This window comes from Nelusetta ayraudi, unplaced genomic scaffold (assembly GCF_046127955.1).
Source record: "Nelusetta ayraudi isolate G7.1 ecotype Tasmania unplaced genomic scaffold, CSIRO-AGI_Nayr_v1 ptg000079l, whole genome shotgun sequence".
Classification (NCBI taxonomy): domain Eukaryota; kingdom Metazoa; phylum Chordata; class Actinopteri; order Tetraodontiformes; family Monacanthidae; genus Nelusetta; species Nelusetta ayraudi.
The window spans coordinates 610,001-624,124 of record NW_027466129.1 but is presented as its reverse complement, the minus strand read 5'-3'; the positions used below and the strand labels follow the sequence as shown (position 1 = coordinate 624,124).

Genomic DNA, 14,124 nt, shown 5'->3' with positions numbered 1-14,124 from the left:
AACCAATAAAAAAAAAATCTTGTCTCCAAGCAGGAAAAGAAAGCACTTGGATTTTATTGCGCAGCAGCAGCGTTTGCTGCGCCTGATGTCCATAAAACTGCGTTCGTTAACGTGACAGGATCAAAGCGCAGGGAGAGCTCCAGTCGCATGATTTCTCTGATGATCTCATGATGATCTTTTGTTCCTGCACTAAGAAAATAATGACGTCATTTAAAAAAATAATAATAATAAAAAAAAAAAAATTAAAAAAAAAAAAATATATATATATATATATATATATATATACACATATATATAATTTATTATTGAGAAAAATAAATTCAGCTGAAGTGAAAGATTAGGCGAAGTCCCAGGGAAGAATTCAATATTTATGAGCATATTTGTTCATTTATTTATTTAAATTCATTGTTGGACTCCACTTGCCTCACTGTTTCTCCGCCGTATGCAAAACTGCCTCCTCGCCGCCAGATGGAGCCAGTTCACCACTTAATATCAGACAGGGGGACTTCAGCAGAAGCCTGCTGGGTTAGCAGAGCAGCAGCTTCCTTCATGGCTCCTTCAGGTATCTCACGTGTTTTGGGGGGGTAACTTTTTACATAAAGGACGTCCTGGTTTCGCCACTTTGTTTCTTTGAGAAGAAACACAATCAGCTTCTCGGAAGACTGACGTGCTGCTTGACTTCTAACAAACAAAACAAAGGCACCATCAGTTCAGTTGAAAACTCCCAGAGATTCATCCTGAATCACTCCTGCGCTTTGGTGCAACTCGTGCAAACAAAATTCAGTTAAAGTGCACACACACACACACACACACACACACGTTCAAACACAACCTTAAACAGGGGCCCAGTTATGGTCCTCAAACGTCACAGTTTCCATTTTCAGCAGCCATAGTTTACAAAACCGTTTCTCTCCTCCTCCTCCTCCTCCCCTGTTATCTTTCTTCCCTTTTACTTACTGTACTTTCTCTCTCCCTCCCTCCCTCCCTCTTTCTTCCTCTGTCCCTCCCTCCTTCCTTCCATACTAAATTCCTTCTTTTCTGCTCTCTCTCTCTCTCTCCCTGTCCTCCAGCTGCCGGCACTCATAGCAGAGACACAGCACACCAGCCCACATCAAGGCCACGCTATTGGCACACTGGTGTGCATGTGCTTGTCTGAGTGTGTGTGTGTGTGTGTGTGTGTGCCTGGAGCAGCGGTTACAGTGGGGCCACACGGGGTGGCCGGCTGTGATACGACTCACGTGCCTCTTTCTGCACCGCAGAGAAGAGGGAGGGAGGGACGAAGGGGCGGAAAAAAGGAAAAAAAATAGAACCCGACATAATGTGGAGTTAAAATTTAGCTGTAGCCACGCCCCCTTATCCCGGTCGCCTGCGTCACTGAGGTTGATGATGTCACAGGAAGTCACCTTTAAGGTCAACGACTGCGGCGGGCGGGCAGGCAGGCAGAACCGGTTCGTACCGAGTCGGTCGGTGCCTGTGGACGAGCGAACGTGAGAGAAAAAGGAAGTGCTGACGGAGGAAGGAAGAAGGAGCCGTGTGGGCGGGGCAAGAGGAAGGGGGCGGGGCCTGGTGCTGCAGCCGTTTCATTCACAGGCAACGGCAATGATTTCTAACAGTGGGAAACACACACACACACACACACACACACATGTTCAAACCCATGTTTTGGGTTCTCACATCTGAACGTTGCACCGCTGAACTCCTCTATCAGGCTGCATCAGACTGTCTAAACATCAGAGCGGCTGACCGGCAGTGTGTGAGTGTGAGTCTGTGTTTGTATGTGTGTGTGTGTGTGTGTTTTCAGTGTGCACAGCTGACCTCACCGTGCGTGTGTCCAGAATGAATCCGAAAGCAGAAAAAAACCTCCTGTCGCAATGACGTCTTTTGACAGTGTGTGTGTGTGTGTGTGTGTGTGTGTGTGTGTGTGTGTGTGTGTGTGTGTGTGAGATTGCGGGGCCTGGTGACGAGAGCCTCGCCCCGTTTAACGCATTCCACTATCTTGCCCACGCACTCTCCATGTGACCCGCAGTCAATGACAGGAAATCTAACCCATGTCCAATCCTGCGGCCTGCGACCCAGATCCTCGTCTGCTTCCAGTCAGAGGCTCAGTGTGCGTGTGCATGTGTGTGTGTGTGTGTGTGTGTGCTTGCCTGCGTTCAGGGCCAACACACACACGCACGCAGCTCCTCTGAGGCAACATGGTTTTCTTCGCTCGTCGTCTCTCAGCTGTTTGTCACTTCACCTTCAGGCAGGAAAGAAAATGATTAACAAGCGTTTTTTTCAAATTCATTGGCTTGGAAGCCGCTGACGGAGCGTCCGTCCGTCTGTCAGGGGAGATGGTGGAGGAGGAGGACGTGGTGGAGAAGGCAGGTGTAGGTGCATCCAACAAAAAAATAAAATAAACTTTTCCTTTGCGTCGGTGTTGACACAGTTGACACCCGTTTACACACCCAGCAGGAGCATCTTTCAGGATTTGCCCAGTTTGCCGTGTTTGTTCCTGCTGCAGGAAGCTGCTGTCGGCTCGTAACCAGAATCAGTACCAGCGTGGACGCTGCAGTTTGGTCCGTGATCCCACAGCCGGATGGCAACATTTCTTCAGTAGAAGAAGAGCAAAGGTCTCTTTTTTTATTTCCTCTGCCACTGTCAGGTTCAGGTCGACTGTCTGTAATTAAGCTCCGCCCCTCAGTCCTGTGCTGACTGGCCTGTCCATCCAATCAGCATCCAGTGTTTTTTAATTGATGGACCAAACCCCTTCCCGGATGTTCTCTTACAGGAAATCAGGATGTGTGTTTATTTTTTTTTTATTCTTACACACTTTGCTTTGTGACTCTTTGATAGTTCTGCAGAATCATTCCACATAAATACAAAAGAAAAACAGTTTGTTTTTTTCGTCACATTGGCTGCAAACATGCCAGTGTGTGTGTGTGTGTGTGTGTGTGTGTGTGTGTGTGTGTGTTCGTGTGCGTGTGTGTGTTTTTATGGGCGGCTGCACGTGTGCATGCATACAGAGTTGAATGGACACAGCCGCCTCTATGTTCCCGGCAGTAAACTGCTGGCCGTTGAGACTCAGCGCCCGCCGTCCCGCTCTGGTGAGGCGGTGCTCCCTTCGCTCAGGTCTCAGCTTGTCCTGCCGACTTCACACACACAGTCATAAAGCTGAGGAGGAGGAGGAGGAGGCAAAAAAACCACACGCAACACAACAGCGTGTGGCGCAGTGCATATGTACATTAACCTTTAAAGCGAGCTCCACCGGCTCTGTCACTGCATCATGTGACCTGCCTGAAGGAAAGACAGGTGCCGTTCTGCAACGACTGGATGGACTACAAGAACACTGTTGCACTCTGTAGTTTTAATGAGACAAAGATTAATATGTGTATACATATATGTATGTATCTATATATGTATATATATCAGTGTCTTTGATGCCCCACGGTATTTAGCTCTTTATTGAAATGATGAAATGCAGCTATTTTATGACTTACTTACTATTAAAATAATTTCTTCAAGGTCAGCAGGCCGGATTAAAAAGCTATATTGACCGCATATGGCCCCCGGAATGTTGTTTGCTCATGCCTGATCTAGAGAGCGAGGCATCCCTCGGCTGGAAGGCGACACAACTGAAGCACCCACCCACCCACCTACCCACTGCCCACAGTGACATAATCACCAGGAGGTGTGAGGCAAAACAGCCGCAGTCCCCCCCCCCCCCCCACCCCCCGAGTGTGTTGACACGGCCAACTGTCTGCCTGAAGCCTCTTCTGAGCAGTAAAGAAGCAGGCGGGTGAAATAGGGATGCAGAAAAATACACTTAAAGAGACTTTTCAAGCAGCTCAACCTGGCTACAGCATGCCAGGGATTCCAGGGATGCTAGTCTGGTTAGCACTTGCTTTCTGTTTTTACGTTCTTCTCCTCCTGTCATGTGTTTCAAAGGGCAGCTTGCAGGAGAGACTAATGTCACTAAAGGATTGGTGAGTGAAACTGGGGGAAAGTGCAGAGGAGAGGAGCTTCTTCATGATGGATATGCAAGATTTTCAGATTTTGACAAGATCTTTTGGTCATCGATCGAGCTGCCTTGTGCAACGATCCGCGCAAACGTGTTATCGGCGCTCGAAGCTGGGTCGTCCATGGTTACGGCAGAGCGGCGACGGGCGTTTACGCATCACAGAGCGAAACCTGGAATGCAAAATATGGGTTTACTTCCGAAAAATGAAAACACACACAGTCTAATTGTGAGGGAGGGATGGTTGGGGGCAGAAACAATCAATGAATCAATCAATCGGCTTTATTTATATAGCATGTTTGAAAATAAATTTCGGGGGTGGCCATTTATTTAAAAAAAAAACAAACAACAACTTTATATTTAAATTGAAAAGCATAAAACATATCAGAGAAGCAGACAACTTAACAGTACAGGCTCGCAATAAACTCATAAACGTCACAGTTCCAGTAATGAGACCCAACCTGCGCCCACGCAGCACAAGTGCACGAGCAGCAGCGTCCAGGGATTCGCACTTCCGACGCGGCAGCGTTTTAAATGACTCAGCCGGTGAAACAGTAACTCGGAACTAACGATAGAGGAGCCGCAGACTCCTCTAAGACACACGGCGGATCGTTGTAAGGGTCCAATTAACGGCCTCGGCCCCGGGAGATAACTTTGATTTCTTTACAACGCGCGACCATAAAAGAAGAAAAAAAAAAAAAAGCAGCCTCGTCGTGGACGACGGATGCAGGTTTCACACGTTGTGTCAAAGGTTTCGCAAGAGACAAGGAGGAAAAAAGGTAAAGACCCGCCAAATGTTATGAAAAGTGCTGCACAAAGTGCGTTAATCTGCCGTTGTGCAACCATGGCAACGGCAACAACTAAAACAACACGACGGCGACGAGGAAGCAAAAGCCACATACGATTACTACCGTTTCTCTTTTTACAGTAGACACTATTTTCACACTATTTTGAGATGTTATGTTCTTACATTGGCATGTTTTGACGGTTGCTTCCGTCTCACTCGCTGATATTAGCGCCTCAGACAACAGCACCACCCAGGTGACTTTCTGAGAAAGACGGCAGCTACCGTCGAAACATGTCAAGGTACGGAGAGTGACATTTCAAAATGCTCACGTTGTCTGTGATAAAGGAATGGCAGATATATGAAGACTCAATGAATTTCATTCAGAAGCAAAAGCTGCTGAATTATTTTCTGTCTCTTTCAGACTCGGTTGGAGACGCCACACCACCCCTTTGTTCCATTGACTTATCAATCTGCTTTTATCCTGCTAGATAGACATGACAGCAAACATTTCTGATTGCATTCCACCTTTGATTTGGCCGACTTGGTGTTACAGCGACGCCCAGTCGCAGCAGCGTGCGGCGACTTGCCCTCCGCGTCCTCCGAGCCGCTGAAATGCCGACGCAGCACAACACAAGACGCCACTTCCGCTTCCTGCGTTCAATACCAGGCACGACTTAAGAGTTTAAATCCCTCCAGCCGGCCCTCTTCGCTCGGCCCCCCCGGAGAAGACAAAAGCAATCTGTCAGATATTATTTCTTAGCTGTTGTCCATCCGTCCATCCGTCCCCTCTGCGTTTCCTGTGTTTTTTCCTCTGCAGAATGTGAGCAGCAGCTGTCACTTTAGCACATGAATGGATCCGGGTTTAGTGGCCCAGGGAGGCATCACAGAGTGGATCAACGGCGGAGGAGGGACAGCTGGGCCGGCCGAAGGGGGGCGTGGGGGGGGGGGGGGGGGGGATTTAGGGGTCTGGGTCGGGAGGGGGGACAATGGACACTCTCAGTTAATCATTAATACTCTTAATGAACAGCAGCCACGCAGCAGAGGTTCGCCGTGGCCAGGACGCCAGGGCCACTTCCCGGCTGACCCCAAACTGACACTTGTTGATGAGGGGGTGGGGGCAAGGGGGTGGAGGTGGAGGTGGGGGCTTCTTTTGGGAGAGTGGAGCTGCTCCTTGAAGAAGCTTCAGTGGGCCGGAGAGATAAATGAAAAGTGAGCGAGAGCAGCTTGATAGCAGGCGGGGCCGAGGGGGTGGGCTGGGGGGTGGGGGGGGTGGGGGGGTGGCGGGGAGACGCTCCGATCCCCAGCACGTCGCATGGGATAAAAATAATTTCTTCAACCCTTGTTTTCTTCAAAATATTTTTATTCTTCAACCCTTTTTTTGACAGTTATCTTCTCACATGAGCCACGTGTGCTGAAGAGCTCCATAGTGAGAGATCAAAAAAAGAGAAAAAAACAAACAAAAACAAACAAGGAGGTTTTCGGGCGGGGGTGGTGGTGGTGGTGGTGGTGGGGTGCTTGGAAGAAGAAGAAGAAAACTTGAAAGGTGACAGGGTGAAGCTTCCAACTGTAATTTCAGTTAGCTTCCAGCCAGTCGGAGCAGGTAGCGACGGTTTGAGGCCGATCCTGCCGGAACCGGTCCAGAGAAAACAACATTCAGTCAGCAAGGAAACTGCTTGCCAAAAAAAAAAACGTTCTCTGCTAGAGGTTGTCAACATGGATCCAACGAGGTGGAATCCAACGTATCCGGTGCCAATGTTTTCTTCTACAGCTGCTACATTCGCTCAACGGTAAAGAAAGAAAGAAAGAAAGAAATTGATCCCCATTGATCCACGGAATCAGCGGATCAATGGGCAAGCTCGGAGGTCCGTCAGTTAGCCAGCCAATCTGTCGGCCAATCAGGGGGCTGGCAATTAGCAGAGAAGTGGAGTGGGGGAGGGGTGAGCGGGTGTGAGCAATGTCTTTGACATTCAATCAAGATTGTTGATACACCAACTAGGAAATATCATCATCATCTCATCTTGCCGACCAATCAAATCACACAATTGTCCTCAGACTGGGCGGGGACAAAAAAAAATGAAAAAAACTAACAAAATCACGACAACCTGCTGGAAGATAAACGGGCGTTTGAAAGGGCAGCAGATGTTGACGAAAGGTCTCATTTGAATGTGACACTGATTCCTTGTCTGTGTGTGTGTGTGTGTGTGTGTGTGTGTGTGTGTGTGTGTGTGTGTGTGAGGTCCAGTGAGCTCATGCGCCTGCACGTACGTGCACACTGGCCATCGGCGGAGGCGGCAGGTGTTCCTGTGTCCTCATCTCCTCCTCCCTCTCTCTCTCTCTCTCTCTCTCCCTCTCCCTCTCCCTCTCCCTCTCTCTCTCTCTCTCTCTGTCTCTTTCTCTCTCTCCCTCAAAGAGCAGGTTTTTATGTCGCCTCCTCAAGTTAGTGGCTTGGTTGCCGTGGCGACAGCCCAACAGAAGGAGGCTTGTGTGTGTGTGTGTCTGGGGGGCCGGTGGCGGGGGAGGAGAGGACGACGAGCGAGCAAGGGAGGGAGGGAGGAAAGGGGTGAGGGAGGGAGGAGGAGGAGGAGAGAAGGGGCTTTGCAGAGAAAGAGAGAGAGAGGGGACAAGCGGGCGGCCGAGGGAATTTTGGTCATTACACTACGCAAAATATGACAACGGCGTCAGACTTGCAGTTTGTGAAAGTGACGCTGGAGAAGTTTAAAGGGGATCAGGTGTCTGGGACCCCCCTCAGTCCCCCCGCCCCCCTCCCCTCTCCAGCACACCCACACCCCCACCCTCCAGCCAGGTGTGACAGCAGGTCATCCAGCATCACTGGTGGAACAGTCACTCTGCCTGTGTGTGTGTGTGTGTGTGTGTGTGTGTGTGTGTGTTCAGCTGCCTCAGACACACACACACACACACACCTCACGGCCCAATCAGAATTAGGATGAGACTTCTTCTAATATTAATAAAGTAAAAACAGTCTGTTGTTGTTCCGACTGAAGTTCTACTTTGCTTTCCCATCGGGACTAGCTGTCGAAACAAACTGTGGAAGGTGAATTCAGCAGTTACACAAAACGCAGGTTCAACTTCAGCCGCTTCCTGCTTCTTTTGGCATCCGTACGAAAGGTGGGAAGGAGATGGGAAAGTGATCGGAAGGAGATGGGAAAGTAGTCGGAGGGAGGTCGCAAGGAGATTGGAAAGTGATCGGAAAAGCGATCGGAAGGAGATCGGAAAGTGATCGGACGGAGATCGGAAAGCGATCAGATAGTAATCGGAAGGTGATAGGAAAGTGATTGGATAACTCTTTTTTTCTCTGCCACAATGAATCAGATTTCCTCTTTCTGGGTGCGACACTGATCAAACATCCATGCCGACATTGACGTTAACACATCTCGATCCCCTGTCCGTAGCTCTGCCCTCTTCCTCCTCCTCCTCCTCCTCGTCCAAGGATGCTGATTGGTTCGATCATTTTTATACCAGCTAAAAATTGTTGAATTTTCAGCTTTTTCAAAACATAAAAAAACAGACTTCACATGTCAGAGATCCAGCTGCCCTTTGACTGATACAACTGGCTGAAACTGGTTTTGCATCTGCTGTCCGGTGCCGAGTCGGTCATCACGCGGTAAACACTTTCTGAGCGCCAGAAAATGGACCGTAGCCGCTAATTGCTGGACTCTTATTTGCATGTAAACAAAGGCGGAGCCTCACAGCCACAGGGCTTCCCCTCATCAGGTGGTATCCAATCACCAGCACACCACCAACAGTGACTTTATGTTAATGAGGGGGCGGGCCAAAGACCTCCTTCTTGAGGTGCATGAGTGGAAAAAGGCAAGATAAAAAGAATATGAAAAAGCTAATTTTACTACCAGAAATGATCATCATTCATTCACATGCATATTTGATACTACAATCTGTGGTTATAAATGTAACCGTAACTCAGCTTTTAAACATATCCAGACTTGTGTGCATTTCCCCCCTGCTGTGTTTTTTGATATTGCTCTTCTAACCCCCAACCGCCCACCCCCCCGAGTGACAAACGGTGAGAGCCATGAAAGAACGAGACGCCGTTCCCACAATTACACTGTTTGGTTTCTTCTCTGTTATTTGATTCCTTATCTGGTTTTACTTGAATCTGAAGAATGCGCCGTTCCGCCCCAAACACCTTGTCTTCTGGTCCCAGCAGCTCTTAAAGCGGTGGCGCGCCTCGGCGAAGCAGCAGCTGCCGATACTCTGTGGAAATAAAAATGTCAGAGAAAAAGTAAAAAGAAGAGAAAAAACTTCACCTGCCAAAGAAACAATCTTCTCGTTATTTAGGCCCGGCTCTTGGTAAAGGTTGTGGGAGATTCTGTCACCGGTGATGTCTGGCTTCAACAACATCAACAGTTTGCATCAGAAATGACTTGTGGACGTTTTTTTTTTTCTCCAAACTTCTTTAATATCAATTTCAGAGAGTTAACGGCCATTTCATGTAAACCTTGTTCACATTCCTTTTCAATTAGATTCTCATCTGACTGACAGATTTCGAACCGCTATTACTGAAGACCCTCACCATTATTAATCCTGCAGTTTATTTTTAATTCATCAGTAATTGTGAGAATGATGTCAAACTGATGAACCTCAACCCAAAATTATTTTCATGCACTGAGAGGCTTTTTTTTATTCATACTAATTAAACGTGACAGGTTTCTTTTTTTTTGAATAACTATTGGAAGCAGAAAAAAACAAGAAGGGGGTGTTCTGAATAAAGTATCTCTATCAATCTGCCTCATGAAAGTTTCAAAATAAAATTGAGTGAAACATGAGATGACTGGCTCAGACCTCTGAGGTGAACAACATTTTATCTGGACTTTTCTTAAAATTCCCCTTAAAAAAAAAAGAGTCAAACATTTGGCAACAGAAAGAATGTGGTATTCAAAGTCATTTATCATCGAAAACATCAATTACGTTATCTAATTAAAATATTTTTTATTCCATTTCTGCCAATAGCTAAAATATTTTTCTGTTATCATTATTGTTATTATTATTACTATTATTGTTAACAACAATTTTGAATTAAAAAATGTTTCTAAACAAAATATTAATATCTTTTAACTTTGTGTGTGTGTGTTTTGTGTGTCTGAGCGTGTGTGCGTGCGCACTTCTTTCTCACCTTTGCACTGCACTCTGCTGTGGATGTGATTGGTTTCCCCCTCCAGCCCGGCAATAAGCGTGCATGCTAAGGTATTCAGCGTGCATGACGCCTCTCAGAGCTGATTCTGTGAGAACAATGATGATGAGACTGTGAAAAAAAAATGCCATGCTCACACATACAGTAATCAGTGCAGGGTTCACATTCTCTAGATTGTGCTTTTTTGTGATGCAAATGGTTTAAATTTGGGGGCAGGACATAAAAGTTGGGGCAGGAAAGAGGTGGGAGGTGAATGGGGGGATTAGCACACATACTTCCATGTCATTATCTCCTCCAACTTTACCTCCTCGGTGCTAATCAGTGGGATGGACAAGCGGCATGAGCAGGAGTCACGCCTGAACCGTGTCCAGCAGCAGAGAGAAAAGCAAGATATCAACTTGATGTTCAACCAACCAATTAATCACTCAAGCACTTCATTTGTCCCCGAGGGGCAACTTAAAAAAAACGTTAATGATGTTAATTCTAAAGAGCTAATCTGTTTTTTTTTTATTTGAATTAACTGGTTTGATATTTCTGGACCTGTGAAAGAGGAAATTCAGCATCAGAGGCCCCTTTTAGAATGTATTTAGAAGCCTTGAACAGTACAAAATTATACAAGAAACCAGAGGGCTAGAATACTTTTTATATTTTTACAGTTTACTTTTGGCCATATGGTGAGGTCTAAATTGAATTTAAAAAATATTTTTAGCATTTCTAAATTATGTATAACTTTCTTTTTTTTTTTTTTTTTTTTAAAGTTCAACAATTATATTTGATGTTAAATGCACAGTTTACCACATGGACGCCCCCATTACCTCAACCCAACGACCACCGGAGAAGAGCCGTGCTCCCCCAAGGCCACAGATCGAGCCACCAGGCCTTGAACCTGACCCCTGCAGGAGCATGTCGGTGAGTGAGGGGGGGCACTGGGGGTGGTTGGGGTGGGGGGGGGGGGTGGCTGTCACTTTGCATCCCCTCCTCCTGGTGCATTGAAAGTTTTAAGGGAGATATTGTGGCCGTTCGTGTCCCAGCACTCTCCCTCCTCATGTCCCCCCACCCCCTCTCCCGGATCCCCGCGGTGCACCCCGGGCTGACAAAACCCCGCGGGATTGTGGGGGGTGGAGGGGTGAAAGGGGGGGGGCAGCAGGGCCGAGGGCCGGGCGAAAAGGAGGCGGCGGGTCTTTGTAGTCGGGGTGGAATGCGGAAATGTTGCCGCTCCGTGTCAAACCTCTCTGAAGGGGGTCAGCCCCACTGAGCCGGCGTGGGAACGCCGCTGCGGGACGGGGCTCACACGGCCGGCCGGGGCTGCCGGTGCGGGAGGGAGGAGGGGGGGTACCGCATCGGATAGGCGTGAATCTCGTGGTTATATATATATATATATATATATATATATATATATATATATATATATATATATATATATATATATTTTTTTTTTTTTTTTTTTTTTTTTTAATTATTATTCTAAATCTTGATTATTTCGTAGCGGAGGTGGCGTTCCCCCCCCATCCGCCTCCTTCCCTAATACACACTCACCGACGAAGTGAGAGTGTGTGTGTGTGTGTGTGTGTGTGTGTGTGTGTGTGTATACACCACCTCCTCCTCCTCTTACTCCTCCCTCTCCTCCTCCTCCTCCTCCTCCTCCCTCGCTGCCGCTGCCCCGGACTGCTGCAGGCAGGCAGGCAGGCAGACAGACAGACAGACATACAGACGGTCGGACCGAGGGAGAGATGGGGGTGAGAGCCTGCACCGCTCCACAACCTGTGTGGCCCCCGCATGGAGGACGGGGATGCGTTTGACGCAGGGACGGTACTGTACTGCCGGACGCCTCCACAGCCTCTCCCCGCTGGACATGCGGACGTCTGCGGCTCAATGTTGAACAGCACGAGGTAACAACAAATATATGCGTTGTATTCCAATAAATTACACGAGCCAACAGCCTGAAAGTCAGACAACTTAACAGATTGAGGACAGCTCGAAATGTTCACTTGAAATCCCGCGACTCTCTGTAATTCCGCGACTGACTCGGTTTATTCTAATGACGCAGCGCTGGTCGCACAATTTAAACACGCGGGGGGGGGGCAGAAAGTAAAGAGGGGTTTGAACTCGGCTCGAGAAAAGTGCTGGGAAAAGGAAGCCGCCGCTGCCGAGTTTCACGCGAATATCTTTGGTTGTGTGTTCGAACTGGAGTCAAACTTCCACGGCGGTTTTGGTTGTGTTATTATTTTTTTCTTTCTTTCTTTCTTTCTTTCCAAAACTGGGACTGTTGCTGCAGGAAGTCCGCAGACAATGCAATCAGTCGCCGGCCACGTGCTCGGCGAGTTTGCGTCGCCTCGGACTGTGAGGGGGGGGGGGGGGAACACGCAGCAGCTCCTCGACGAGAAGGGGAAAGAAGGAGGAGAAGGAGAAAGCCCGCAAACTCTGCGCAGCCCCACGCGCAACCTTCTGTCTTTTTCCATTCTTTCTTTTTTTTTTGGTCGTCGGCGCGTCCTCGTGTTTTACTCGCGTCGCCCCCCCCCCCTCGTTTCTTCTCCTTCAATGTGACTTTCCCCCCTCAGATGAACGGAGCGCACGTAAACGCAGCTCCAAACAAAGCTGCGTGAGAATCGATTTCCTTTCTCCCTTTCTCTCTCTCTTCTTTCGCTCCTCTGTTTTTAAATCGCTTTACGCAGCAGACAGCTAAATAAACAGCCGGCGCCTCTCCGGTGGAAATCTGCTCGAATCTTTTTCTTTTTTTTTTTCTTCTTTTTTTCTTTTTTTTTTGGAACTGCTGCTGCGCGCGACACGAGTCGTGCGTAATAAGGAGGAGGAGGAGGGAGGAGCTCTGCAGGACGCTCGCGCTGATCGGAATATTTTAAGAAAAAAAAATTGATGATGACGATGATGACGATGACAGTCGCCTTGTCGCCTGCCTGGAGTCCACTTTAATTAAACACATTGTGTGACAAAGATGTTGCCCTTCCTCACTCCCCCCCCCCCCCCATTCCCTCCCCTTCTCCTGTCATCTAGGCAGCCCGCATGCCAACTATTGTCCGTGAATATGGCTTTGTGAGAAGGTCGGGATTCCCCCCCCACCCATCACCCACCACCCAGCAGACATTCTCAGCGACCAGAGAAAGAGAGAGAGAGAGAGACATAGAAAGAGAAGGGGGGAAAATGGAGAAGGAGGCAAACGAGTACGAGACGGTGGCCGAGATCGGGGAGGGCGCCTACGGCAAGGTGTACAAGGCGAGGGACCTGAAGAACGGAGGCCGCTTCGTGGCGCTGAAGAAGGTCCGCGTGCAGACGGAGGAGGAGGGCATGCCGCTGTCCACCATCCGGGAAGTGGCGGTGCTGAGGCAGCTGGAGGCCTTCGAGCACCCCAATGTTGTCAGGTGAGGGGGTGAAGGGTGGCGTGGGGTGTGTGTGTGTGTGTGTGTGCGCATGCGTGTGTGTGTGTGCGCCCTTCTGCAGAACTTTCTCACCACAACCTGTTGCATGGATGCGTCTCACCGGTCCATCAGCTGAATTGGTGCCACCTGTGCTTTACCTTTTGACGTTGACAGTAGCTGCATTTCCATTACCCCTATTATTGCGCGAAAACCTAAATATCGCAATAAAAAACTGGTAATGGAAACACCTAAATTTTGCAAAAACTTGTCACATACGGCTAAAAGGTTTTTAGAAAGACTTTTTTTCGCATTTACTGTGCGCGTCACTGGACATGATGTCTTGTGACCACTTCACTTCAAGTGACAAACGTAAGCAAAACAAAATGCAAACATAATTTACGAGAATTACTTTATGTCCCACGAAATGAGACGTTACGAGAATTACAGATTATGCGTTTCGCACCATTCAGTGGAAACACCTGCAAAATTGCAATTGCGCAACTGTCATGGAAACGCAGCTACGAATAGGATTGCAGTGAGAAAGTGGGTCACCACCAATAGCTGAAGTGTAATTATCATTTTCTTTTTTTAACCAACTGATCTTCACAATTCACAAATTGTCAAAATCACGTTGGCTCTCCGAAGTTCTCCAGCTGCTCACCGCTCAGGAGCAGGACAGAGAGTAAAACATACAGCCGATACAAGGTGATTTTTGAAAAAGAAACCGTTAAATTTACATAAATGGAAATTAACAGCTGCATCTAAACGCAAGCGCGTTGCCGCTGATATTTGGTTTGCGCAG

The 14,124-nt window shown here is 48.0% G+C and overlaps 1 protein-coding gene and 1 long non-coding RNA gene across 2 annotated transcripts in view; one reads left to right on the top strand and one right to left on the bottom strand.

The window, feature by feature from the left end:
- Positions 1-8,215: 8,215 nt before the first annotated feature.
- On the bottom strand, positions 8,216-11,269 carry LOC142900099 (uncharacterized). The gene is made up of 4 exons (XR_012928855.1): positions 10,767-11,269; positions 10,227-10,307; positions 9,934-10,039; positions 8,216-9,014 (listed from the first exon to the last, which is right to left on the bottom strand). It is a non-coding gene; the product is annotated as an uncharacterized LOC142900099 (long non-coding RNA).
- Positions 11,270-11,603: 334 nt separating this feature from the next.
- Positions 11,604-14,124, top strand: part of cdk6 (cyclin dependent kinase 6) — a 30,852-nt gene continuing 28,331 nt past the window's right edge. The window contains exons 1-2 of the mRNA XM_076043971.1: positions 11,604-11,840; positions 12,961-13,325. Of these exons, the coding sequence (XP_075900086.1) occupies positions 12,970-13,325 (356 nt within the window). The 5' untranslated portion in view covers positions 11,604-11,840; positions 12,961-12,969. The remainder of the gene's footprint in view (positions 11,841-12,960; positions 13,326-14,124) is intronic.